Source organism: Prionailurus bengalensis, chromosome A1 (assembly GCF_016509475.1).
Source record: "Prionailurus bengalensis isolate Pbe53 chromosome A1, Fcat_Pben_1.1_paternal_pri, whole genome shotgun sequence".
Lineage (NCBI taxonomy): Eukaryota > Metazoa > Chordata > Mammalia > Carnivora > Felidae > Prionailurus > Prionailurus bengalensis.
The window spans coordinates 124,661,491-124,689,096 of record NC_057343.1 but is presented as its reverse complement, the minus strand read 5'-3'; the positions used below and the strand labels follow the sequence as shown (position 1 = coordinate 124,689,096).

At 36.4% G+C, this 27,606-nt stretch overlaps 1 protein-coding gene across 6 annotated transcripts in view; it reads left to right on the top strand.

The window, feature by feature from the left end:
- SLC38A9 (solute carrier family 38 member 9) overlaps positions 1-27,606 on the top strand; it is an 84,623-nt gene that overhangs the window by 15,180 nt on the left and 41,837 nt on the right. For 4 of the 6 annotated variants that reach the window (XR_006298811.1, XM_043590546.1, XM_043590526.1 and 1 more), the window contains exons 3-7: positions 19,325-19,457; positions 23,819-23,940; positions 24,078-24,141; positions 24,372-24,465; positions 26,216-26,386. Coding sequence is in view for 5 of the 6 variants with exons in the window: in XM_043590546.1 (XP_043446481.1) it covers positions 19,325-19,457; positions 23,819-23,940; positions 24,078-24,141; positions 24,372-24,465; positions 26,216-26,386 (584 nt within the window). In the remaining variant the exon portion in view is untranslated. Of the gene's footprint in view, positions 1-960; positions 1,108-17,438; positions 17,524-19,324; positions 19,458-23,818; positions 23,941-24,077; positions 24,142-24,371; positions 24,466-26,215; positions 26,387-27,606 lie in introns of those variants that run through there. The other 2 variants (XM_043590535.1, XM_043590542.1) reach the window with 2 other exon arrangements.

Below are 27,606 nucleotides of genomic sequence, written 5' to 3'. Positions count from 1 at the left end.
ATAATAATAGTAAAATATTTAAAACCATCAAAATGTCTTTTTTTACAGGACTGAATAAATAAATTTTGGCATATTGATACAATGGAATATTTTTCCCCCATTAAAAAGAAAGAAGTGGCTTTATTACATATTAAAATGGAACAAGTCTTCAACTTACTTTGTTAAATCAAAAAAATGAAGAATAGTGTGTATAGAGTACCATAGTTTGGGTAAAAATAAATTTAAAAAACTGTATATGATACAATATGTATAAGTGACTCTGGAAGAGTAAGTAGTAAACTGTAAGAGTGGTTGCCTCCTCAGAGAGAAAGTTAGGAGGTGGGCGGTGTGGCAGATGCTGTGTGGTAAATACCCAACAACTATTCAACCACCCTACCTATTCCTTGCCAACAGGATTTTAATTTTGTTGACTGTGGCAATAGGTTCCAATCCAGGAGATACAGGAGGATTGGTTTAAACTAGTCTTGATAATCCTATTTCTATTATCCAGATACTTAGTTCTTCAGTCTTTCTTGAAACTAGAGATGGCAATGTGAAAATTGTCTTATGAGAAATATAGTAGCCATCAGAGAAGATAATGAAATGAGTCTTACAATTTTCACTTGTTTATTCCAACATCAAGTGAATACAAGAACTCATGAATGCTTATTGAATGCTCAAGATGTTCTTAAATTTTTTTTTTCTACGTTTATTTATTTTTGGGACAGAGAGAGACAGAGCATGAACGGGGGAGGGGCAGAGAGAGAGGGAGACACAGAATCGGAAACAGTCTCCAGGCTCTGAGCCATCAGCCCAGAGCCTGACGCGGGGCTCGAACTCACGGACCGCGAGATCATGACCTGGCTGAAGTCGGACGCTTAACCGACTGCGCCACCCAGGCGCCCCTCAAGATGTTCTTAAAACCTCTAAATTCTATGATAATTGACCACTGTGACAATAGAACATAGGTCACTAAAGTGCATTCCATTGCAATAAGTTGGCAGGAGTTCAGACAGTTCTGTGAGAATTTGTTTAACTGTGTAGATTAAATGGAAATATATTTTCTGTAATAAAACTTGTCAAAATGAGAAAGAATCAACTATTGACAATCATGGGATAACTACATAGGTAAGCATGTTTTAAGGAAGGCAAATATTTATAGAGACTTAGCAGTAATGAATGATAATTTCCCTGTGAAATAATTTCTCTTTAAAAAAACAAACTATTATTTGATGAGGAAAAAAGTAGGAGTACCTAAAAACTTTGTTATTTCTATAAAAAGATTATATTACTTATATGCATAAAAAATAGACATACTGAGGGAAGTTATCTTCTATCAGAAGAACCAGCTTAGACAACTATTTCTAAAACATTGGTCATTTTTGAGTCACTGTATAGTTTTGATGGTGTCCCATTATAGTATTACCTGTGTAATATAATTTAGATATATTTTTAAAATCTATACTAAGTATTGTTTATACTTTATTCTAACGTGCATTGTGGTAAATATTAAGTAGTTAAGATAGCATTCATCCTTGTGCCACCTAAAAATCCTTACATGTAGCCACCCTTTGGGAAACTATGTTAGGCTGTCAAGAGTATAGCAAACAACTATTGGATACTTTTAGATTACTTAGCCTCAGTTCAGCTTGTGATTAATTTTATCTCCACTAGGTGGCAAGCAAAATCATGTATCAGTTCAAAAGAGTTCTTAAAACCGATTCACCAATCACATTGGTAGAAGTGGGATCTAATTAGATGGCAGAGGAAGCATGTCACCATAGAGTAGGAATACATGGCATTACCATTTGGATCATTTGAGGAACATCTGCAGGCTACAGACTACATGTGTACACTTTTCTCTCTACACACCTCTCCTCCCCCTTCAGTTTTCACCTGGTTTGGGGTGGAGTTAGGAATGTGGGTGGAGGGACAGAAAGGTTTAGAAATCTCCTATGCCATATGTGATATATTCCATTGGCAATCACTCATCTAAGAGATTGTTTTCCTGCTTTTCCCAGACTTTCTGGAACCCAAGATAGAGCTGGTATTCAGGATTGCTTCATACTGTGCTGCGACTCTGGGATTATGCCCTTTGGGAGTTGAACAGTCCAGCCAGCCTGAAACCAAATTGTGAAGTGGTTAATTTGTTTTAAGCTCTCCTTTTTCAGTTTTCTTCTACCAATATTTCCTTTTCCATTTTTCCTAGGGCCTAGAGCTTTCATGCTCTTCTCTGAATGCCCTGTGTTCCCCAGGGCAAGAATTCACTCAGGAGTTTTCTTTTAGGCAATGCTTGGTAAACCATACTTTTCCTTAGCCCTTTTTACCAGTACTTATCTGTCCTGTTCTTGTAGGGATCTGTTCTCTGTTTGGTATTTTAATGGAAAGCAATCTAATGTGTCAGAGATTTAGTCTATTATCTTTCTATGGCTATTTGCATTTTAATATGGCAAACCTGGAAATACAAAAGCATAACCTAAAAGTTAGATTTTTGTAATTGATAACATTGCAAGAGGTCTGGTAAGCCAGTGGAGTAGAAGTAGATATTTAAAATAAGCAGCATTCTAGGGCATCTGGGTGGCTCAGTCAGTTAAGCGTCCTACTATAGCTCAGGTCATGATCCCGTAGTTCACTGGTTGAAGCCCTGTGTGGGGCTCTGTGCTGATAGCTTGGAGCATGGAGCTTGTTTCAGATTCTGTGTCTCCTTCTCTCTGTGCCCCTCCCCTGCTCAAGCTTTGTCTCTGTCTCTCTCTCTCTCTCTCTCTCTCTCTCAAAAATTAAAATATAAAAACACTTTAAAAATTAAAAAAATAAAACAAAATAAGCAACATTCCTGATGTCTTACAATACATGTTGCTATGGCCCCTGGATTTTTAGAATGTGAACTAGTTTGCACACATGTAAGCTAGCCTCTTTCTGTTTCATCTGTCAATAATACTGAATAGCAATAATTGTGGTTTTAGGGGAGAGAAGGACTGACAAAGCAAAGTGAGGAGTTTATTTGTAAGGGTAGATCCTGGCCCAAAAATAGTGATTGGAAGTGGTTACTGAGCCTTAGTAGTTTCATAGTTTGGGATTATGGAGATGTACAACAAAAGGTAGAAAAGTAGTTTTCCCAGGAAGATTGGTTTCCAGACCTGCATAAATTACATTTTGAGGAACGTGCCGTCTGTGTTAAGTAGATGGGACAAGGGATTTAGCAGAAGCATAGAGCAGATGGCCAACATGCTGGTTGTAGCACTACTTTCTATACTCTCCCTCTCTTCCTTCTTTTTCCTCCTACTCTCTTCCCTCTCCTTTCCCTCTTCAGTCCACTTCTCTCACCCTTCGCCCTATGTTCCACTATTTTTCCCCCCCCACTGGAACACTTTTTTGCTAAATGCTTAAAGAGAATGCTATTTAAGCTAGAAATGCTTTAAATGGGATCTTATTTCTAGTCCCATCGGAATCCTTTTATTCTCTGAAATATTTGTTCTTAGATATTTTTTCCTCCTTCCTCTTTTTCCAAATGTCTTTGTTTGCTCAACTTCTCTGTTGTATCCCTATCTGCTTACATGATTTGCTTCCACTTCTTTTCCTAGATCTTTCTGTTTTCCCTAGATCTATATGTTATATCTGATCTTGCTATTTGTCACCTTGGAGTTAGTTCTGCTTTATTTTCTTCCCTTCCTCCCTCATTAACGTTATTTGGAGAAGCCTGAAGAAAGAAGTATCCCAGTTGGTTTGACTGGTGCTCATTAGGGTCAAGTCCAAGTAGGTCTTACTGGGAGGAAAGGGTGTGAAGAATTGGATTGGCATCTTTCTCTGTCTATTCAGTATTTTTAACGTATCCAAGTATATGGTCAAAAGGCATTTAGTGCAATGGTATAATTACTGCAAAAGTGATGAAACCAATTGCAGGTATACAACTAGAGAATTGTTAACAGACTTAACAAACAGACTGAAAACCAGATTCCCCACATTCCTAATCTTTCTTTGTTGAAGTTATTCACCATGTTCCCTTTGGGTCTGCTTTTTCTAGGTAGAAGAAAGGATGGAGTGTGGTGGTGTTACTATTTTACTTCAACCTAGAGAAAAATTGAAGAACTATATATTAGTATTTATATACAAGTGCTTCTAACTTGAAACTTTTTTAATTCTTTTAGCCTCAATTCAGTGCTGATACTAAAAACAAACAAAAACCCTCACATTGCTGTTACTGCTCATTTTGTGGCCCTAAAAGAATTGTTTTTAGGACAGTAGAATTAAAACAATTTACAGATTCTCTTAAACCAAAATGTGAAAGCTTGAATTGCATTGAATTCAAGAATTTTGAAATTCATTCTTAGCAGAACCATATTTAATTAAGATACACAGGCCTGAGAATTAATATTCAGGTGAAGTTCTGTGTCCATATGGTATTGATGAAGTTCTTACAGCTAAATAAAGCTTAGAATTCTAAAATAAGGAACCCATAACTTTCAACCAGGGGTTAATTAACATTTACTTTTTTCATCATACCACCCTTATCAGTTAAAAAATAAAATAATCTAAAAATGATGGGACTGAATATGTGTATGTGTGTACATATGTGTGGGTATTCATCTGCAAAGTATGTACTTATACTTCTGAACGTTATTATGCATATTATAAAACATAAAATAGAAATTATAAGATATAATCTTGATAATTAAATTTTATTTATGAACAGTATATTAAAACTTATGTGTATTATCAATAATAAGTGAATGTGCTCTATTACTTTAAAATATTTTATAGTATTTTGCTACACAGTAATTCAAACTGATTTGAAGTTTATTTGTGTCTCATCCAGCAATTATGTGGAAGTTTTTGTTGAAATTTACTTGGTAGATTTTCATCCTCCCCGATGTCACTCAGTTCTTACATTGAGTGATTGCAGTGCTATTTTGTATATTCTAGTATCCCATGCTATTTTTAAAGTCCAAAATACTAGTGTTTTTTTAATACTGTTAATTTGAAAACAACCAGTAGTTTTGTTCCCCTTTTTTGGTTCTCTCTCCAAATTATCCCCCACTCTCTCCTCCTTCATTTCTTACATCATTCTGGCTCTACTTTCAGCTCAGTTCTAGCATTTACTCCCCAACATATACACACCTGGAGAAGGTGGGGGAAAGACAGTTGCATCTTCAGAGGTTGCTAATCTCTCTGCTGGGAAAGGGGAGAACTTAATAGACAGAACTATCCCTACCAAGTTAACTGTGGGAGAAATCAAAACTGCTACAACTCCGTAGCTTCTGGCCAGAGTGGAGGAGCTGCCCACCTAGTCTGAACACTCCATTTAAGGGGCATTAAATATTTCAGGAAGGTCTTGAAGTTCTTCTGGACCAGTTTTTTCAGAAGTGTCAGTTTGGAAAGTAACCAGGGTACAAGGAAGCAAAGGGGAAAGAAACATTAGATATAGTCTTATCTAATAATTTACTTTAGAATTATAACTTTTTTAAATGTTTATTAAAAAGTTTATCAACTTTTATAGCTTTTTATACAGCTTATAAAAAAGATTTCATATAAAAAAACCCGACTCGGTCGTTCACTCGGTTAAGTGTCTGACTACGGTTCAGGTCATTATCTCACGGTTTGTGAGTTCGAGCCCTGCATCAGGCTCTCTGCTGTCAGCAAAGAGCTTGCTTTGGATCCTCTGTCCCCCTCTCTTTCTGCCACTCCTCCACTTGTTCTCTCTCTCTCTTTCAAAATAAATAAATAAACTTAAAGTGTTATAAACTTATGTTTTATTTGAAGATTTATATTTGCAAATTTCCGTATTTGAAATATTTTGAATGTTTAACTTCACTGATTTTTAAACATTTTGTACTCTATAAACACTTTTTAGTGAAAATACTGATTGATACTTGTATTACATGAAATACAAAGATACTAACTAGTGTTGTCATTTGCTCCATTATTAAAATTATTATTTTGACTTTTTTATGTTTAATAACAGACTTAAAGACCATTTACATACTTTGGAAGTTTTTAAATATTAAAAAATTTTCATCCATGTATGTAAAATTACAGGTATGAATTTTTATTGGTGACAGACATCATTTTCAGCAATAGAATCATGTAACAAATGGAAAAATTTCTAAACATCCATTATCAGAATATTCTGTGTTCAATGTGAATTTTTAAAAAGCAAAACTACTTTCTCAGTCATTGTCAAAATATCATCTGTGCCTTGAAGGGAGATAGATTAAGTATGTGAGGGCTTTTTGGTTTTTAAAATTTTTTTAATGTTTATTTATTTTTGAGAGAGAGACAGAGTAGGAGTAGGGGAAGGGCAAAGAAAGAGGGAGACACAGAATTTGAAGCAGGCTCCAAGCTCTCAGCTGTTAGCACAGAGCCGGATGTGGGGCTCCAGCTCACAAACCACGAGGTCATGACTTGAACCAAAGTCGGATGCTTAACTGATCGAGCCACCCAAGCATCACAAGGCCTTTTTGGGTTTTAATATATGCTCTGTACCTATGTAGCATGCTGTTGATGGCAACTTACCATCACAATAGGAATTAACAAATTTGGCACAGTTGACTTTTTTTTTTAATTATGAAATTTATTGTCAAATTGGTTTCCATACAACACCCAGTGCTCATCCCAACAGGTGCCCTCAATACCCATCACCCACCCTCCCCTCCCTCCTACCCCCCATAAACCCTCAATTTGTTCTCAGTTTTTAGGAGTCTATTATGTTTTGGCTCCCTCCCTCTAAACCATTTGTTTTCTTCCCCTCCCCCATGATCTTCTGTTAAGTTTCTCAGGATCCACATAGGAGTAAAAACATGGAATCTGTCCTTCTCTGTATGACTTATTTCACTTAGCATAACACTGTCCAGTTCCATCCATGTTGCTACAAAGGGGCATATTTCATTCTTTCTCATTGCCATGTAGTATTCCATTGTGTACATAAACCATAATTTCTTTATCCATTCATCAGTTGATGGACATTTAGGCTCTTTCCATAATTTAGCTATTGTTTTTTTTTTTTATTATATGAAATTTATTGTCAAATTAGCTTCCATACAACACCCAGTGTTCATCCCAAAAGATGCCCTCTTCAATGCCCATCACCTATCCTCCCTTCCCTCCCACCCCCCATCAACCCTCAGTTTGTTCTCAGTTTTTAACAGTCTCTTATGCTTTGGCTCTCTCCCACTCTAACCTCTTTTTTTTCTTTTTTTTCCTTCCCCTCCCCTATGGGTTTCTGTTAAGTTTCTCAGGATCCACCTAAGAGTGAAAACATATGGTATCTGTCTTTCTCTGTATGGCTTATTTCACTTAGCATCACACTCTCCAGTTGCATCCATGTTGCTACAGAAGGCCATATTTCATTCTTTCTCATTGCCACGTAGTACTCCATTGTGTATATAAACCACAATTTCTTTATCCATTCATCAGTTGATGGACATTTAGGCTCTTTCCATAATTTGGCTATTGTTGAGAGTGCTGCTATAAACATTGGGGTACAAGTGCCCCTATGCATCAGTACTCCTGTATCTCTTGGGTAATTCCTAGCAGTGCTATTGCTGGGTCATAGGGTAGGTCTATTTTTAATTTTCTGAGGAACCTCCACACTGCTTTCCAGAGTGGCTGCACCAATTTGCATTCCCACCAACAGTGCAAGAGGGTTCCCGTTTCTCCACATCCTCTCCAGCATCTATAGTCTCCTGATTTGTTCATTTTGGCCACTCTGACTGGCGTGAGGTGATACCTGAGTGTGGTTTTGATTTGTATTTTCCTGATGAGGAGTGACGCTGAACATCTTTTCATGTGCCTGTTGGCCATCCGGATGTCTTCTTTAGAGAAGTGTCTATTCATGTTTTCTGCCCATTTCTTCACTGGGTCATTTGTTTTTCGGGTGTGGAGTTTGGTGAGCTCTTTATAGATTTTGGATACTAGCCCTTTGTCCGATATGTCATTTACAAATATCTTTTCCCATTCCGTTGGTTGCCTTTTAGTTTTGTTGGTTGTTTCCTTCGCGTGCAGAAGCTTTTTATCTTCATAAGGTCCCAGTAATTCACTTTTGCTTTTAATTCCCTTGCCTTTGGGGATGTGTCGAGTAAGAGATTGCTACGGCTGAGGTCAGAGAGGTCTTTTCCTGCTTTCTCCTCTAAGGTTTTGATGGTTTCCTGTCTCACATTCAGGTCCTTTATCCATTTTGAGTTTATTTTTGTGAATGGTGTGAGAAAGTGGTCTAGTTTCAACCTTCTGCATGTTGCTGTCCAGTTCTCCCAGCACCATTTGTTAAAGAGACTGTCTTTTTTCCATTGGATATTCTTTCCTGCTTTGTCAAAGATTAGTTGGTCATACTTTTGTGGGTCTAGTTCTGGGGTTTCTATTCTATGTCATTGGTTTATGTGTCTGTTTTTGTGCCAATACCATGGTGTCTTGATGATTACAGCTTTGTAGTAGAGGCTAAAGTCTGGGATTGTGATGCCTCCTGCTTTGGTCTTCTTGTTCAACATTACTTTGGCTATTCGGGGCCTTTTGTGGTTCCATATGAATTTTAGGATTGCTTGTTCTAGCTTCGAGAAGAATGCTGCTGCAATTTTGATTGGGATTGCATTGAATGTGTAGATAGTTTTGGGTAGTATTGACATTTTAACAATATTTATTCTTCCAATCCATGAGCATGGAATGTTTTTCCATTTCTTTATATCTTCTTCAATTTCCTTCATAAGCTTTCTATCGTTTTCAGCATACAGATCTTTTATATCTTTGGTTAGGTTTATTCCTAGGTATTTAATGATTCTTGGTGCAATTGTGAATGAGATCAGTTTCTTTCTTTGTCTTTCTGTTGCTTCATTATTAGTGTATAAGAATGCAACTGATTTCTGTACATTGATTTTGTATCCTGCAACTTTGCTGAATTCATGTCTCAGTTCTAGCAGACTTTTGGTGGAGTCTATCGGGTTTTCCATGTATAATATCATGTCATCTGCAAAAAGTGAAAGCTTGACTTCATCTTTCCCAATTTTGATACCTTTGATTTCCATTCGTTGTCTGACTGCTGATGCTAGAACCTCCAACACTATGTTAAAAAACAGCAGTGAGAGTGTACATTCCTTTTGTGTTCCTGATCTCAGGGAGAAAGCTGTTTTTCCCCATTGAGGATGATATTAGCTGTGGGCTTCTTATAAATGGCTTTTATGATGTTTAAGTATGTTCCTTCTATCCCGACTTTCTCGAGGGTTTTTATTAAGAAAGGATGCTGAATTTTGTCAAATGCTTTTTGTGCATCGATTGACAGGATCATATGGTTCTTCTCTTTTCTTTTATTAATGTGATATATCACATTGATTGATTTGCGAATGTTGAACCAGCCCTGTAGCCCAGGAATGAATCCCACTTGATCATGGTGAATAATTCTTTTTATATGCTTTTGAATTTGATTTGCTAGTATCTTACTAAGAATTTTTGCATCCATTTTCATCAGGGATGTTGGCCTGTAGTTCTCTTTTTTTACTGGGTCTTTGTCTAGTTTAGGAATCAAACTAATTCTGGTTTCATAGAATGAGTCGGGAAGTTTTCCTTCCCTTCCTATTTTTTGGAATAGCTTGAGAAGGATAGGTGTTATCTCTGCTTTAAATGTCTGGTAGAATTCCCCTGGGAAGCCATCTGGGACTGGACTCTTATTTGTTGGGAGATTTTTGATAACTGATTCAATTTCTTCGCTGGTTATGGGTCTGTTCAAGCTTTCTATTTCTTCCTGTTTGGGTTTTGGAAGTGTGTGGGTGTTTAGGAATTTGTCCATTTCTTCCAGGTTGTCCAGTTTGTTGGCATATAATTTTTCATAGTATTCCCTGATTATTTCTGAGGGATTGGTTGTAATAATTCCATTTTCATTCATGATTTTATCTATTTGGGTCATCTCCCTTTTCTTTTTGAGAAGCCTGGCTAGAGGTTTGTCAATTGTGTTTATTTTTTCAAAAAACCAACTCTTGGTTTCGTTGATCTGCTCTACAGTTTTTTTAGATTCTATATTGTTTATATCTGCTCTGATCTTTATTATTTCTCTTCTTCTGCTGGATTTGGGGTGTCTTTGCTGTTTTGCTTCTGTTTCCTTTAGGTGTGCTGTTAGATTTTGTATTTGGGATTTTTCTTGTTTCTTGAGATAGGCCTGGATTGCAATGTATTTTCCTCTTAGGACTGCCTTCACTGCATCCCAAAGCATTTGGATTGTTGTATTTTCATTTTCATTTGTTTCCATATATTTTTAAATATCTTCTCTAATTACCTGGTTGATCCATTCATTCTTTAGTAGGGTGTTTTTTAACCTCCATGCTTTTGGAGGTTTTCCAGACTTTTTCCTGTGGTTGATTTCAAGCTTCATCGCATTGTGGTCTGAAAGTATGCATGGTATGATCTCAATTCTTGTATACTTATGAAGGGCTGTTTTGTGACCCAGTATGTGATCTATCTTGGAGAAGGTTCCATGTGCACTCGAGAAGAAAGTATATCTGTGGCTTTGGGATGCAGAGTTCTCAATATATCTGTCAAGTCCATCTGATCCAGTGTATCATTCAGGGCCCTTGTTTCTTTATTGATCCTGTGTCTAGATGATCTATCCAATGTTGTAAGTGGAGTATTAAAGTCCCCTGCAGTTACCACATTCTTATCAATAAGGTTGCTTATGTTTGTGATTGTGTTATATATTTGGGGGCTCCCGTATTCAGCACATAGACGTTTATAATTGTTAGCTCATCCTGATGGATTGACCCTGTAATTATTATGTAATGCCCTCCTTCATCTCTTGTTACAGCCTTTAATTTGAAGTCTAGTTTGTCTGATATAAGTATGGCTAGTCCAGCATTCTTTGGACTTCCAGTAGCATGATAGATAGTTCTCCATCCCCTCACTTTCAATCTGAAGGTGTCCTCAGGTCTAAAATGAGTCTCTTGTAGACAGCAAATAGTTGGGTCTTGTTTTTTTTATCCATTCTGATATCCTGTGTCTTTTGGTTGGAGCATTTAGTCCATTTACATTCAGTGGTATTATTGAAAGATATGGGTTTAGAGTCATTGTGATGTCTGTAGGTTTCATGCTTGCAGTGATGTCTCTGGTACTTTGTCTCACAGGATCCCCTCTAGGATCTCTTGTAGGGCTGATTTAGTGGTGCTGAATTCCTTCAGTTTTTGTTTGTTTGGGAAGACCTTTATCTCTCCTTCTATTCTAAATGACAGACTTGCTGGATAAAAGATTCTCGGCTGCATATTTTTTCTGTTCATCACATTGAAGATTTCCTGCCATTCCTTTCTGGCCTTCGAAATTTCAGTAGACATATCTGTCATGAGTCTTATCGATCTCCCTTTAAATGTTAGAGCATATTTATCCCTAGCTGTTTTCAGAATTTTCTCTTTATCCTTGTATTTTGCCGGTTTCACTATGATATGTCGTGCAAAAGATCGATTCAGGTTGCATCTGAAGGGGGTTCTCTGTGCCTCTTGGATTTCAATGCCTTTTTCCTTCCCCAGATCAGGGAAGTTCTCAGCTATGATTTCTTCAAGTACACCTTAAACACCTTTCCTTCTCTCTTCCTCCTCTGGAATCCCAATTATGCATACATTATTTCGCTTAATTATGTCACTTAGTTCTCTAAGACTTCCCTCATACTCCTGGATTTTTTAATCTTTTTCTCAGCTGCTTCTTTTTCCATAATTTTATCTTCTAATTCGCCTATTTTCTCCTCTGCCTCTTCAATCCGAGCTGTGGTTGCCTCCATTTTATTTTGCAGCTCATTTATAGCATTTTTTAGCTCCTCCTGACTGTTTCTTAGTCCCTTGATCTCTGTACAAATAGATTCTCTGCTGTCATTTTCTGTTATATTGCTTAAATCGTTTTTGATCAATTCATTAGCTGTTGCTACTTCCTGGAGTTTCTTTTGAGGAGAATTCCTCTGTTTCGTCATTTTGGATAGTCCCTGGAGTGGCTTGGAACTGCAGGGCTCTTCCTCTGTGCTGTCTGGAGTAACTTGTGTTGGTGGGCGGGGTGCAGTCAGTCCTGATGTCTGCCCCCAGCCCACTGCTGGGGCCACAGTCAGACTGGTGTGTACCTTATCTTCCCCTCTCCCAGGGGAAGGACTCACTGTGGAGTGGTGTGGCCTCTGTTCGGGCTACTTGCACACTACTAGTCTCTTGGTACGGCTTCGATGGGATCTCGCGTATTAGCCGGGGTGGATCTGCAAGGTGCACAGGGGCTGGAGGGGCAGGGTCAGCTCACTTTGCCTTTGGTGGTCCGCTTAGGGAGGGGCCCTGTGGCACCGGGAGGGAGGCAGACCTATTGGAGGGATGGATCCACAGAAGCACAGCGTTGGGTGTTTGCAAGGTGCAAGCAAGTTCTGTGACGGGAACTGGCTCCCTTTGGGATTTTGGCTGGGGGATGGGTGAGGGAGATGGCCCTTCCCAGTGCCTTTGTTCCCCACCAAGCTGAGCTCCGTCCTCCCGGGCTCAACAACGCTCCCTCCCACTCTCCGAGCAGAGCTGTTGACTTATAACATTCCAGATGTTAAGTCCCACTGGTTGTCAGAACACACTCCGTCCAGCCCCTCCGCTTTTGCAAGCCAGACTTGGGGCTCTGCCGTGCGTGGTGGGCTGGCTGCCCCTCCACTGTCCTGGCTCCCTCCCGCCAGTCTGTGTAGCGCGCATCGCCTCTCTGCCCTTCCTACCCCCTTCCGTGGGCCTCTCAGTCTACACTTGGCTCCAGAGAGTCCATTCTGCTAGTCTTCTGGTAGTTATCGGGGTAAATTAGGCAGATTTGGGTGGAATCTAAGCGATCAGCAGGACGCGGTGACCCCAGCATCGTCTTTCACCGCCATCTTCCTGCCCTCTTCCACAGTTGACTTTTTATAGCAAAAAGTAGATAACTTGTATTTAAGTTTGACACTCTTTAAGGTATTTTGCCAAAAGATAACCAATAAATGTCTTTTCGTGTGTGTGTGTGTGTGTGTGTGTGTTTAATTATTTATTTTTGAGAGGTAGACAGAGATTCCTAAGTAGGCTCTGTGGTAGCAGCACAGGGCCTGATGCGGGGCTCAAACTCAGGAACCGTGAGATCATGACCTGAGTCCAAATCAAGACTCAGATGCTTAACCAACCGAACCACCTAGGCACTCCTATAACCAGTAAATTTCTGTATGATACAGAAGATGTTATGGTCCCTTTTGATCTCATTACTAAATTTTGAAAAAATGTGTTAAAGACCTGTTTTTAAAGTCTTTAATCACATATGTGTACAGAAAACTGTATAGCTCTTAAGCACAATTTTAAAGATAATTATAAAGCCAATACTTGTACAACCAACACGAAGGTCTAGATATAACAGCACCTCATATGTTCCTCATATGTCTTTCACCAAACACTCTTCCTTCCTCTATAGGTAAACACTCTTCTCCCATTTGTGTGACCATTTCCCTACTTTTCATTATTTATTGTCTCTGTATCCCTAAAATACTGAAATCAGTTTTACATTTTTGTAGACTTCATTTAAATGAGATCATACTGCATGTATTATTTTGGAATTTTTGTTTATAATTTTCACCCAAGTTGTGTGTAACAATAGTTCTTTCCAGTGCTTTCTGGCATTTCATTCTATGAGTATCTGCAGTTTATGTATACATTCTACTGTTGTTGGACATTTGAGTTGTCTCCAGTGTGGAGATCTTACAAATAACATCCCTATAAACATTAGTCTGTTATTTAGCATACATGTGCAAGAACTTCTCTAGGATAAATTCCTGGGAGTGCACTTGCCTGGTAGTGGTGTATGTGTATATTCAACTTAACTGGATAATGCCAAACTCTTTTCTACAGGAATTCTATCAGTTTACATTTCCATTATATTGTATAACAGTTTCCATTACATTATCTCCTACTAGTGCTTGGTATTGTCAGATTTTAAAATTATAGCAATTTATAATTTTTAAATTATAACAATGGAATCTCATGTTTTCTTACAAGAGAATGAAGCCATTCATGGATTACAGGTGGTTGTGTTTGTTATGCTTTTTTTATACTTTGTAGACTATTTACACTTACCTCTTTAGCTACCACTCCATTTCTTTTGTTCCTTTTTACAGAAGACTCTTTGCAAGGATTATTTATACTCATCGTATCCAGTTTTTCTCTTGATCCCAATTCAGACAGGCTTTTGCCCTTACTATTCCACTGAGACTACTCATATCAAAGTTACTGGTGGTCATTTCATTGATCAGTTCCCATCTCATTTGTCTTTGCAGTAGCACTTGACATAATCATTCTGTCCTGAAAAATTTTTAATTGGTTTGAGGATAACTCAAATTAACCAGATTAACACCCTAAGTTGATTTTTGTACAGGTTGCTGCTCATTTTGTACAGTATTTGATACTTTGATTACTCCCTCCATCATTTCTCCCCCCAAGTTTTATTTTAAATACTTTAAATGTACAGAAAAGTTGAAAGCATTATCCCCATAATTTTTCATTCACTTTTTTTCTGATTATAAAGGTAATACAAGTTTCACTGGTTGTAGTATGGTTATATAAGATGTCATTGTAGAACCTGAGTGGAGTGTTAATGGGAATACTTTCTGTACTATATTTCTAACTTCTATATGACTCTAATTTATTTCAAAATAATGGGACATTTGGCTGGCTCAGTTGGTAAGTGTGCGACTCTTGATGTTGGAATCATGAGTTTGAGCCCCACGTTGGGGATAGAGTTTACCTGAAAAAATTATTTCAAAATAAACTTTTTTGTAAAGTGTTACACCATACTTTACTCATCGTATTCTAATGAGCTTTTAATTTTTTTTTTAATGTTTGTTTATTTTTTGAGACAGAGAGACAGAGAGACAGAGTGTGAGTGGAGGAGGGGCAGAGAGAGAGAGGAAGACACAGAATCCGAAGCAGGCTCTAGGGTCTGAGCTGTCAGCACAGAGCCCAACGTGGGGCTCAAACCCACAAGCTGTGAGATCATGAGAGCCACCCAGGTGCCCTCTAATGAGCTTTTACAATACGCCATGTACTATTCTATGCCCTGAGAATATAAGAGTGACCAAATTGACAAACGTCCCTCCTATTGTAGATCTTAATTTACTGGAGGCAATAAAATATATTTACCAATAATAAATAAATATATATTGTGTTGGAGAGTATAAATGCTAAGGAGATCTTGTAAAGCAGAGAAGATCTATGAAATGACAAGGGTAAAGAACTGGGTTGAAATTTTAGCTATGCTGTCAAGGGTAGCTAAATACCTTATTCCACAAGTGAGGAAAGACCTGAAAGAAGAAGCCATGAAGGTATTTAGGGAAAGGCCTTCAGAGGCTTTGTTTTTACCTGAAATTACTAACAATGATCCTGGAGCAGGTGCTTGTTTATAGTGTTTCAGGAACTGTGAAGAGGCTGGTGTGATTAGTATGGTAAGCATTGAAGTCTAAGAGATGCAATGGGTGGGAGAGTTTGGCTAAGTCAGTTGAGTGTCTGACTCTTAATTTTGGCTCAGTTCATGATCCCAGAGTAATGGGATCAAGCCCTGCTGGATTCTGCTTAAGATTCTCTCTCTCTCTCTCTCTCTCTCTCTCTCTCTCTCTCTCTCTCTCTTTGTCTCTCTCTGTCTCTCTCACTCTCTGACTCTCTGCTCCACTCATGCTTCCTCTCTCTCTCAAAAAAAAAAAAAATTCAGACTGGAGATAGTTTGAGTGCCATCAGCATACGCATGATATTTAAATTTATGTGACTAGATGAGACCACAAAGACCATGACTCTAGATAGAGAAGAAAAAATGCCACTGGATTAAACTCTGGGTTACTCTGATATTTGAGGGTTGGAATTAGAGAAGGAATCAGCAGAAGAGTCTGAGACTGGGGGTTCTTCCCTTTTGGATCATATCCTTCATTGGCATGTGAGGTCTTCTGTGTCCTGGCCCATGTTTGCCTTATATATTACCACTTTTCCCACTACTTACAGTTTTCAAAAACACATCATGCTCTCTCTCCTTGTTCTTTCTACGTGTTCTTACATATTTTTTGGAAACACTATTTCTTTCCTACTTTTTCCCATATTTGTCTACCTCTGTATCTTTTAGGATTCACCTCAGGTGTTACTTCTTTAGTGGTCTGCCAGACATGGGTTAGCTTCTCCTTCTGTTTGATCACACAGTACACTGCACGTACCCAACACCACACAAGTCTGTCCACTCTTTCTTGCTCCCACTGTTTTTCATAAGCACTCACTCTCTTTTTCTATTTTTCCCCCTGGACTGGGATTGCTTACTTACCTGTCTCCTCCAGCAGATTATGATCCTTCAGTTTCTATGTCTTAATTATTATTAAATGTTTAGAACTATGCTTAACTATGCTTGGTTGGCACTTAAATAATATTTAATAAGTTTTGAGAACCAGTACAAAATAATTAACCATAGTAGAGAAGATCCTTAGGCTCAGCCTTTGGTAATATTGAGTGAAACTGGAATGTAGAGCAGGATTTTTGTGAAAAAGGATGTTGTATAAGCACCAGGGAAAGCGAGAAACACATCAGCAAGTTGGAGGTTACCAATATTTTTGTTGTAGCAGCAAGAAATTTCTAGGTACAGTGGCTTGATTAACTTCTTTTCTGTCTTCATTGAAAATCTGCCTGTCAGACATAGCATTTTACCAAGGAGGAAGAAACAAGTACTGTGGGTTCATTATTTTGAATGTTTATTTGCTTGAGATTTTTAAATACTTGATTCCCTTTTCATTTTTTAACAAACTACCCCAATTTGGCAGGTGTTGGAGGGCTTCAGCTTTCATGGAGATGTGAATAAAGGAACAAACAGCTTTAAATCATAGGTCTTCACATTGAGTATGAACCTTAAAAGTCAAGGAATTGTTATTAACTTTCAGAGGAGTATAACTGGTCAGTAGAAGGGTGGAGACAGATTTAAAAGCCAAAAGTTTTTAAGGAATGTAAGGAGTGGAACCTAGAAAAGGTGTTAGGTAGAAATAACATTTCTCTGTTTATAAGTTTGTTAAATGAATATATGGGATTTTGAGTCACATTTCTAAATATTTTAAAAATTTTGCTGAATGTTTAAGGTACTTTTTTTCTGTAGCATAACCATAAATACTTATAAGGTAAAACAAATATAACTTCTACATGAAATATCATAATTTATTTTCACTGTGATACAATTGAGCTACACTTCAAATGGGAAGTAATACTGATAGAGAGCAATCATGTGAAACCGTGTTCAAAAGAAAAAACCCAAATTTCAAGAGTATTTAATTCTTAACACTGTTCTCTGTGTAATACTAATTTTAAAAATGTTTTCAGATCCAACTAAAGTTCAATTTAGAAATGTAATTTATATTTTTTGCTCTCAGATGAAGCTTTAACATATGTTTCTAATAATTTAGTTAAGATATGCTGAGTTGGATATTTTTAAAGAGAATCTGTTTTGAAAAGATTCCAAAATATTTGTTTGAACAGGCACTCAGCATCTCGATGAAAACTGTCGGAAAAGAAAAACTTTCAGAGTCATTCTGCTCTCAGAGTACCCAAGCCAACTAAACTGGTACAGTTAACACTTTTGTTAGATGCCAGAAGCCAAAAAATGTAGCACTTCCTGGACTGCTTTTCAGCAAGGCCTTCAAGCCAATTTAGTGGTTGATATTAATACCGTTGAATTTTCAGAGTAAGAAGCTACAAGTAGAATATTTATACTTTTCTATCACTACCATTCTTGTTAGTCTCTTTTAGTAATCCTTGATTAGTTGCATTCTCTCCTTTATGTTGACTTTAAGCTATAGTTCTTTCTTGAACTTTGCAGGATATCATTCTTACAAAACAAGAAATGAATGCTCTGTAGATTGTGACCCCAGGTATGATTAAACTGTTTCCTGGACATAAAATATTTTACGTTGCTTTTTAGTACTACTGATGCAGTAGATATGCAAATTATATAAAATACCATAGTGCTTTGGGAGGATTGGTAGTTACCTCAGACTACCAAGTAGGGATAGTTTATTCAGCCTCTGACTGTTTCATTTTCTTTATATCCCCTTCATATTTATTGACATCCCTTAGTTCACTTAGTAATGATATGCTTAGTGTAGATATAATGTCACGTTGATCTCCATATCCATATTATTTGCTCTAGTAAGTGCTCTTCTTTAAGATATTTGGTGTATTGAATTGGAGAGTACCTGTCCTACTTAGGTGCTGTGGTGGAGAGTAAATAGCAAAAGGAAGATTCAGAGATTCTGTATACTAACTAGAGAGACAAGATTAAATTTAACATCTATACTACGATTTCGCTTATAGCTAGTAGTTGGAAAAAATAGCAGAAACTAAAATTTCAGTCACTTGGTTTTTCAGGTGATTCCACAGGACCAGATTAACTGTCTCCACAAATGACTAGCATAACTTTTAAGCTTCTTTCAGAACTATAAATATAGAAGAGTTATATGGAACCAGAGAAATCTAGTTTTTTTTTCCTTCATTACTTGGATCTGTATGTAATCTGAAATAGCATAGTACATGCAATTTGGGGCACAGTATCATTTGTGACTTTGAGGGATCTGAGAGTCAGTGGAGGAAAGCAGTCCTTTTCATGCTACTCTGCCTGGTCTTTCTGTTTTGGAGTCCATTACTGGAAGCTTAGAAAGCAAGTGGAAGGAGTTTTGTTAGGAACTGGCAGGGTTAATGACTGAAAATGATGATTGAAAACCAGAATCTACAGTTAATTGGGACACAGTTATGGGAAGGGAGTATACACATAAATAACATAATAGGATTTGTTACGGAAATCCAAGAAAAGTAGAATGAGGCAAAATATCTCTGGTGTCTTGATGTTCCATTTGACAGTACTTTGGATAAGTTTCACAAGGGAGATGGTTGAGATCACTTATCTGTATTTTATTTGTCATAGGAAGTAACATTGGCCCGTAAAGAAGGGATAGAGACTGTTGAGTAGAAGAACATTTATGTCAGTAATTTCTCTGATTTAGTGCCAAAAGCCTTTTGAGAGAATATTCAAAGTTGTGTGGATCTAAATTTCATTGTTGACAACTGTCAGCTGCTATATTTATTTTTAATAATTGATTGAAGCTCTTTCTGTTATGTCTCCTCTATTGCTAAATTCCTAAAGAGTAGAAAAGAGTGTTTATGATAGTATTAGGAGACAAAAGCTTTATTCTGTGGATTGGATAATGCTTCTTTTGTAAAATTATCTTTTCCCACCAAAAGTGAGAAGTGAATGTCTTGTGGTGGTGCATCTCATTTCTAATGGGGGACAAGAAGTTATTTTCTTCAATGGCTGACTTCCAGAATTTCTGGCTGAATGTTCTTTGTCAAGTGTATATTCCCTTCTCTAGGCCTTTCTATATAGAGCCCACAAACATCGTCAATGTGAATGATGTCATTCAGAGGGTTAGCGACCATGCCTCTGCCATGAACAAGAGGATTCATTACTACAGCCGGCTCACCGCTCCTGCAGACAAGGCACTGGTAAGGGGAAAAACATGGCTAATTGTCTAAGGTTACATTGAAATGAACAGTGAACAGCATAAGCCAGGGGGACTCCCAGTGATTGAACTTTTTGCTGGCCATATTCCAAGGATGGCCTCATGGAATGTCAAGATAGTAATTAACACATGTCTTACATCTCAGGCTAGTTCATTCTTATCTAGCATAACTTAGAGATTTGGAACAACCTCTCTGTGTTGATAATAGCCTAAGAGATTTGTTGGATTAAATTCTGCTAGTCCCCAGTGCTAAGAGCTTTTTGGAGGACAAACTACTTCTGAAATACTTGAGGTTATTGATTAAAAACATAAATAATAACAAGTCTGGTTAGTCTGTTCAGTTTTTAAGTTTGAAGCTACGAGGGAAAGATGTTTTTAGAAATTTTCTGCAGGAATGGGAAACTGAAATACATGCAAATGTATAATATTTTTACTATTTAGCACTGTCCTTTTGTAGATAAAATACATAGGTCAAAGAGCAGATTTTAAACATTTTAGGCTTTGTGGGCCACATACAGTTACATATTCTTCACTTTTATTTTATGACCATTATAAATATAAAAACCATTCCTAGCAAAGGGGCTGTAAAAAATTGGTTTGAAGGCCAGATTTGACCCATGGACTATAGTTATTGACTCTTGATCTTCTAAAATCTATATTATTTTAGGATCAGAAACATATTGGAAGTAATTTGTTTGCTTATAAGAATTATCATATATGAGATATTCGGAAACCTAAAGCCTAAAGAAAAATGGAAATTTTAGATATTTACTAAAGGGCAATGATTAGGATATCACTTGAACATAGATATCTCACTAAAGCCTTCTGAGGTATTACGATCACCTTTTGTATAGCCAAAATAAGGACATCCCAAATATTCTGAGTGGTGTCATTTTTTTCCCCAATTTTTTCAATTTTTCCTCCCCCAGGGATTTATATCAGTAGTTACAGTAAAGTCTTAGTTCTATAACAGAATTATCTCAGCCCTCTGTGGAGTAGAAGTAATCTAGTATCTCTGGGTCTAATTCAGACCTCCTAGGGGCTCTGCTTGTGGAAGCAAAGTTCAGAGATACTGACTGGGCCAGTCTAGGCCTGAATGAACATTGCTTGCCTGGAAATTAAGTCAGCATTGTACACCAAATTGAATACCTTTTGTTAACTGACAGTGAAATAACTCTAAATCAAAGTATATAAACAGTGGTCAACAGAGAACAAAAGGTAACAGTGTGATATGACCATTTTTAATGAATATATGTATACATCCGTGCTCATTTTCTGAGAATTCCAAAATTATTTTTCTTAAAAGATTTTTAAGGGCAAAACAATGTGAAGCCATAAGTGTCAGGATTTTATAGAATTAAACATTTTATTTCTGAAAATTTCCTCATTTACCTTAATATTTTTATTCTAAAATCAGGAAGAGAAGAAAATTATTTGGCTGCCAACATCTCCTAGATCCTTGTTAATAAAAGCAGGGCCTGCACAAGCCAGCAGTATTGGCATCACTGAGAACTTACTAAAAATACAGAATCCTATTCTTTACTCCAGACTTACTGAATCATAATCTGTGCTTAACAATATTCCTGTGTCAATCACAGGAAAATTCAAGTTCGAAAAGCACTGCCCTAGATTACTATCAGAGTGTGGGATCCAATTCTCCATTTTTTCTGTAATTCCTAAGAATTGGGAGCTTCTTTTTTTTTTTTTTTTTAATGTTTATTTATTTTTGAGGGAGAGGGAGAGAGAGACATATAACGTGAGTAGGGGAGGGGCAGAGAGGGGAGACGCAGAATCCCATGCAGGCTGCAAGCTGCAGGCTCCAGGCTCCAGGCTCTGAGCTGTTAGCATGACTTGACCTGAAGTCAGATGCTTAACTGACTGAGTCACCCAGGGACCCCAAGAATTTGCAACTTCTTAACTTCTCTAGTTTGTAATCCTGCCCCCTACAACTTTTGATTTTCACTTTTTCTGACCTTTGCTATCATGGTTTATCTCCTGACTGATGCAGGCATGGCCCTTCCCCTTTTTCTTTTTTATTCCCAGGAGGAATGAGGATAAAAGAGAAGGCAACAAACCCATTTCCATATATGCCTTTTCATTCTTAAGTAGGCTTAATACTCAGTGTAGAGCCAAATGCAGGGCTTGAACTCATGACCCTCAGATTAAGAGTTGGATGCTTAACAGACTGAGCCACCCAGGTGCCCCTCAGCTGGAATTTTTTTTTTTTTTTTAACGGTATTGCTATAATTTTTATTGTTTTTGATGCTATAAATGGGATTGTTTTCTTTACTTCTTCTCAGATAATTGGGTTAGTGTATAGGAATGATACAGAATTCCAAAGCCACACCAGGCATAACATTTGAGACATTCTTTTCCTACAAGATACCACCAATCATATGCATAAATAGAGAATGATTCGACACTTTCTTTTTGCACCAGTCCATATCTTGTCTTACTACTGAGGCCCAGTGTTCCATCACCTCCTTGACATCTTCCCCAACTATTCTAGTCCCCGTTAATTTTTTGTCATTCCTTCCATATAGTATCCCACACTTAATTTTTTTTATCTCTGATAGCCTTATCTGATTGCTTCATGTATCTTCCAGCTGGAATTTAAGCTTCTTAAAGTTGTGGACTGTATTTTTTTTCTTGAACACTAAACCTAGCACAAAGTTGTAAATTTACTTACTAGGTGCTGAATATAAAAGATTGTTGATTTATGCCAGACAGCTCCTATGTCTTTAACTACTGTACTACTATATATAGGACTGCATATTCTCAAGAGCTATTCTCAGGGAGATGGGCATAGTTATACCAGAGTACTGTAATATCTTCCCTCCATAGGGAGATAGAATTCAGAAAATATGTATGAGGGGGCAAGGTGGGAGCTATGTGTATAGGAAATATATTATCTGTTCAGTCGTCTGTGTGCTTTCAAACTCTCTTAGCTCCTTCCCTCTTGCTTACTACTCCATCTTTAAGAATTCTTGCTTTGCCTTTCCTTAGGCTGTGTTAGCTCACCTTTTTTTTCTTCTGCTTTTCAAATGCTTTAGTAAGCTTTTAAAAGAATGGTCTATATTTATTTTTCCATTGTTTATCTTCTATTGACTCTCAATTCTTTTTTTTTTTTTTAATTCAAGGTAGTTAACATACAGTATAGTCTTGACTTCAGAAGTAGAACCCAGTGATTGATCTCTTACATATGACAACCAGTGCTCATCCCAACAAGTGCCCTTCTTAATGTCCATCACCCATTCACCCCATCCTCCCATCCACCTCCTCTCCAGCAACCCTCAGTTTGTTCTCTGTATTTAAGAGTCTTTTATGGTTTGCCTCCCTCTCTATTTTTATCTTATTTTTCCTTCCCTTCCCCATGATTATCTATTGTGTTTCTCAAATTTCACATAGGAGTAAAATCATACGACATCTGTCTATGATTGACTTATTTCGCTTAGCATACTCTCTTTTTTTTATAGTTTTTTTAAATTTTTTAATGTTCATTTATTTTTTTATTATTATTTTTTTTAATATATGAAATTTATTGTCAAATTGGTTTCCATACAACACCCAGTGCTCATCCCAAAAGGTTAGTATACTCTCTAGTCCCATCCACATTGTTGCAAATGGCAAGATTTCATTCTTTTTTTATCACAGAGTAGTATTCCAGTGTGTGTGTGTGTGTGTGTGTGTGTGTGTGTGTGTGTGTGTGTACACCGCCTCTTCTTTAATCCATTCATCAGTCACTGGACATTTGGGCCCTTTTCGTAATTTGGCTATTGTTGATAGCACTGCTATAAACGTTGGGGTGCACATGCCCCTCAAATCAGCAGTTTTGTATCCTTTGGATAAATACCTAATAGTGCAATTGCTGGGTCATAGGGTAGTTCTGTTTTTAATTTTTTGGCTTTCAATTCTTTATAATTTGAGTTCCCTACCTACCTCTTTGGTAAAACCACTCTCACAGAGGAGTTCAGTGGCCACTTGACTCTTGAAATTCCCCTAACCTAAGGTCCAAATCTCCTCTATCTAGAATTCTTTAATCTCAGTCTTTGCTGACTCTTCTTTATTTCTCATGAAAATAAAGAGAAAAATATTTTGGCAGTTGTGTATTTTTAAGAATTCATTCTCATTTCACATGAATGGTTTATTATATTCTTGAAACTCTTTTCCTTTAGATCTACTATATTTGGAAAGTATTTTTTATGTTAATAAATCAGAAATACGTGTTTGTTTGTTCATGATACTTAGAAATGTGTCTAGAGTCAGGTAATCTGATGTATAGAAAATATCCTGTTTTGCACATTTACTGGTTCTAACATTTCTCTGTGTTTCTTCTGTTACTAGATTGCTCCAGATCATGTAGTTCCAGCTCCAGAAGAGTGCTATGTATATAGTCCATTGGGTTCTGCTTATAAACTCCAAAGTTACACTGAAGGATATGGTAAAAACACCAGTTTAGTAACCATGTGAGTAAACTTAATTTTTGGAGCATTACTTAAACTATAAATAAATGAAAATTACTGGTTATTTTAATTTTTGTCTTAATTAAGATATTTGAATAGTTAAACTCCATATTTTTACTGCTGTTACTCTGTGTTTTCAGTTTTATGATTTGGAATACCATGATGGGAACATCTATACTAAGTATTCCTTGGGGCATGAAACAGGTAATATAATTTTTCAGCATGCTTTTTGCCTGAATTTTTTTCTCTTCATATTGTAAGCTTTATAATAAAGGTTTTAATAAATCTACGTAAAATTTATTAAAGAAAATAGGTAATTATACTTAATTTTACATTGTCAGGTTTTTATCATAATTGTTTAAAGTAACATAATATGGTTGCATATGAATTTATTCTAACATGATATATGTTGTTCTTTTTGTGTTTTTAAACAGGCTGGCTTTACTACTGGAATGTGTGTCATCATGCTGATGGGCATTTTAACACTTTATTGCTGCTATAGAGTAGTGAAATCACGAGCTATGATATGTAAGAGTTTGCCATGATAAAAATAGAGTAGCTATTTGGGTATTAATAAGTATTTCCTGTTACAGTAGATCATTAATGTGTACATTCCATGTGTGTGTTAACTATTTTGTGCCTAAAGATTTACTTGTCTTATTCATAGCATTCAGCTGAACTGATATGTCAGTGAATTAGTGACTGCCTTTAAATTCAGAGAGGTTTGTAATTCTTTGCAGAATGCATTTACTTTGGTGCTAATTTCCTCATAAGAATAATTTTAAAGGTCATCTTTTAAAAATAAAGTCTTTTTCAGAACTAAATTGAGAATTCTATGATTCTTAACAGTTAATGGTAACTTTTGATCTATCCCTACCAAGAGATCTAAATGTTGGAATTCCCTAAAACTAGAAAATGTAACTAGAAAAATATGAAAATATGAACGTGTCCTTTGTAGTGAATTTGCAAAGTTTATTTATACGTTGCCTCTATTCATCTATAAATTCTGGATCAGATAAATACCATTTTACATTGTTTTAAAATAGTTTAGGACTGAAATAGACATATATTGTTTCAGTGAATCTTAGCAATTCTAAGTCAAGAGACCAGATTTTGCCTTCAATTTTTTTTGGTGGGGAGGGGGTCTCTTAAGCACTGGTATATTTTCTCTTAATTTTATTATTTATTTATCCCATTCCCATTTATCCACAAGTCTCTTGGTGTTCTTATAGATCTGCTAAGTGCTATATATGATGTAAGCATTAGCCTTTTAGCTGTTATTTCATGTCAATTTCTTTTCCATTCAACATTTTAATGGCTTTAGTGTTATATGAGTTTGTTTATATCTGCCTGTCTTTTCCATTGTAATTTCTTTCTTCATTTGATAGAAAAGGGTAACCTTTCAGTGTCTGTTTTTACATTGTCTTCTAACTTTTCTGTTATTTAATTTTTTAATTCTTAGCTCAATTGTCTGGAATTATCATGTGGTATAAAGTATGACTCAGGAAAATTTTATTCCATACTGTTATTTAAGTATGCCAAATATTGCTGGATAATATCTTCTGACTCTCACTGATGATATTGTCTAGCCTTGATTTATCATTTGTTTTTATTAATTATATAATATGATACTATAATCTATTTCTTATATTACCTATACTGTTTCATTGATCTATATTTCTTTTTTATGTGTTCTGTAGTTTTTTAAGTTTTTTATATGTTTTATTTATTTTTGAGAGAGTGAGAGGCAGAGCATGAGCAGGGTAGGGGCAGAAAGAGAGGAAGACACAGAATGCAAAGCAGGTACCAGGCTCTGAGCTGTCACCACAGAGCCTGATGTGGGGCTTAAACTCATGAACTGCATGATCATGACTTGAGCTGAGGTCAGGCGCTCAACCAACTGAACCACTCAGGCGCCCCTTAATTTTTTTTTAATGTTTATTTATTTTTGAGAAGGAGAGTGAGAGAGAGAGCATGCACGAGTGGGGGAAGGGCAGAGAAGAGTCAGAGGATCCAAAGCGGGCTCTGTACTGGCAGACAGAGCTCAAACACACAAAGCGTGAGATCATGACCTGAGCTGAAGTTGGATGCTTAACTGACTAAGCCATCCAGGTGCCCCTGTTCTATAATGTTTTTATATGATTTAATATCTAATATTTGGTGGTGGAATATTCTTAATATTTTGTTAGATATTTTGAGTTAATTGAGGGAACACAAATTATGATTATGGGATATATGATTAACATCTAATTTTATTCTTTCTTTTATGTTTATCTAGCATCAGTGGATACCACTACCTGGGAATATCCAGATGTCTGCAGATATTATTTTGGCTCCTTTGGACAGTGGTCAAGTCTCCTTTTCTCTTTGGTGTCTCTTATTGGAGCAATGATAGTTTATTGGGTGCTTATGTCTAATTTTCTTTTTAATACTGGAAAGTTTATTTTTAGTAAGTATCTATATCTTTAACATTAGTTACTTTTAGATACAGTAACTATTGAAATGTTTTAGTTTCAGCCTTAAATTCTGGACTTGGGATAAATAAAGCAAAAAGTCCTTTTGTAATTCTGAAAAATATAGTTGATTCAGTTTGTTTTAATATCACAGATATACTTTTTATCCATTATGAACTGTATATATATTTGTGCTTTCTATGTAAAAAGGATAAGAGACCTATTTTGCCCCCTAGGTACAAATTTTTTCCCCCTTGGGAGCAATATTTTTTCCACTGAAAAAACATGATCTCTGCTTATATCCACTCGGCACCCCAATTAATTACTATCATATATACAATACTCTTTTTTACATAGAATTTAAATTCATAGAAACACGTAAATCTTAGCCGTATAATTTTGACAAATGAATACATCCATGTAAACCACACCCCCTTCATTGAAACCATTCCATCTTCCTAGAAAGTAGTGATAATATTTTTTTATTATAAAAATTCAAGTTATTTGTTGCTATTATAAAAGAACATAATTAATTTTTAGATGTTTATCTTGAATCTAGCTGATGTGTTGAACTCTTACTAATGCTAATTTTATAGATTCACTTTGGATTTTCTGTTAAGATAGTTACCTCCTCCATGAGTAATGAAAACTTCCTAGCCAGTTATTACTTTCTAAGTGATTCATATATACACACGCACACATATATAGACATGCTTATCTTTTTTAAAGTGTAAAGTTGTATAGATGCAGTGCTGGTAGACATCCTTATATTGTTCCTGTGGAAATCTTTCTGATGTTTCACCATTAAATATTATGTTTGTTGTGGGATATTGGTTACACCCTTTAGCAACTTAAAGATGTTCCTGCCTATTATTTTCTTAAGTAGTTTTATTCATGTGTGTTGGATTTTATCAGATGCTCAATAATCTTGAGATGATCATAAAACTCTTCTTTAAATTGTTAATATGGTTAATTAAATGAATACATTTTGTAGTATTTAAGTCATTCTTAATATTCTGTTATAAACTTAGTTTAGCAGTCATGATGTGTATTTTTTAATTGCTTACTGGATTCAGTTTACTTTTGAAAGGAGTGTGGCTACTGTTACTTAGGACCTTTGTGTCTTTTCACAAGAGATATTACCCTGTGTGTGTGTGTGTGTGTGTGTGTGTGTGTGTGTATTTTTTTTTTTTTTTTTCTGTTCTCACACTGTCCT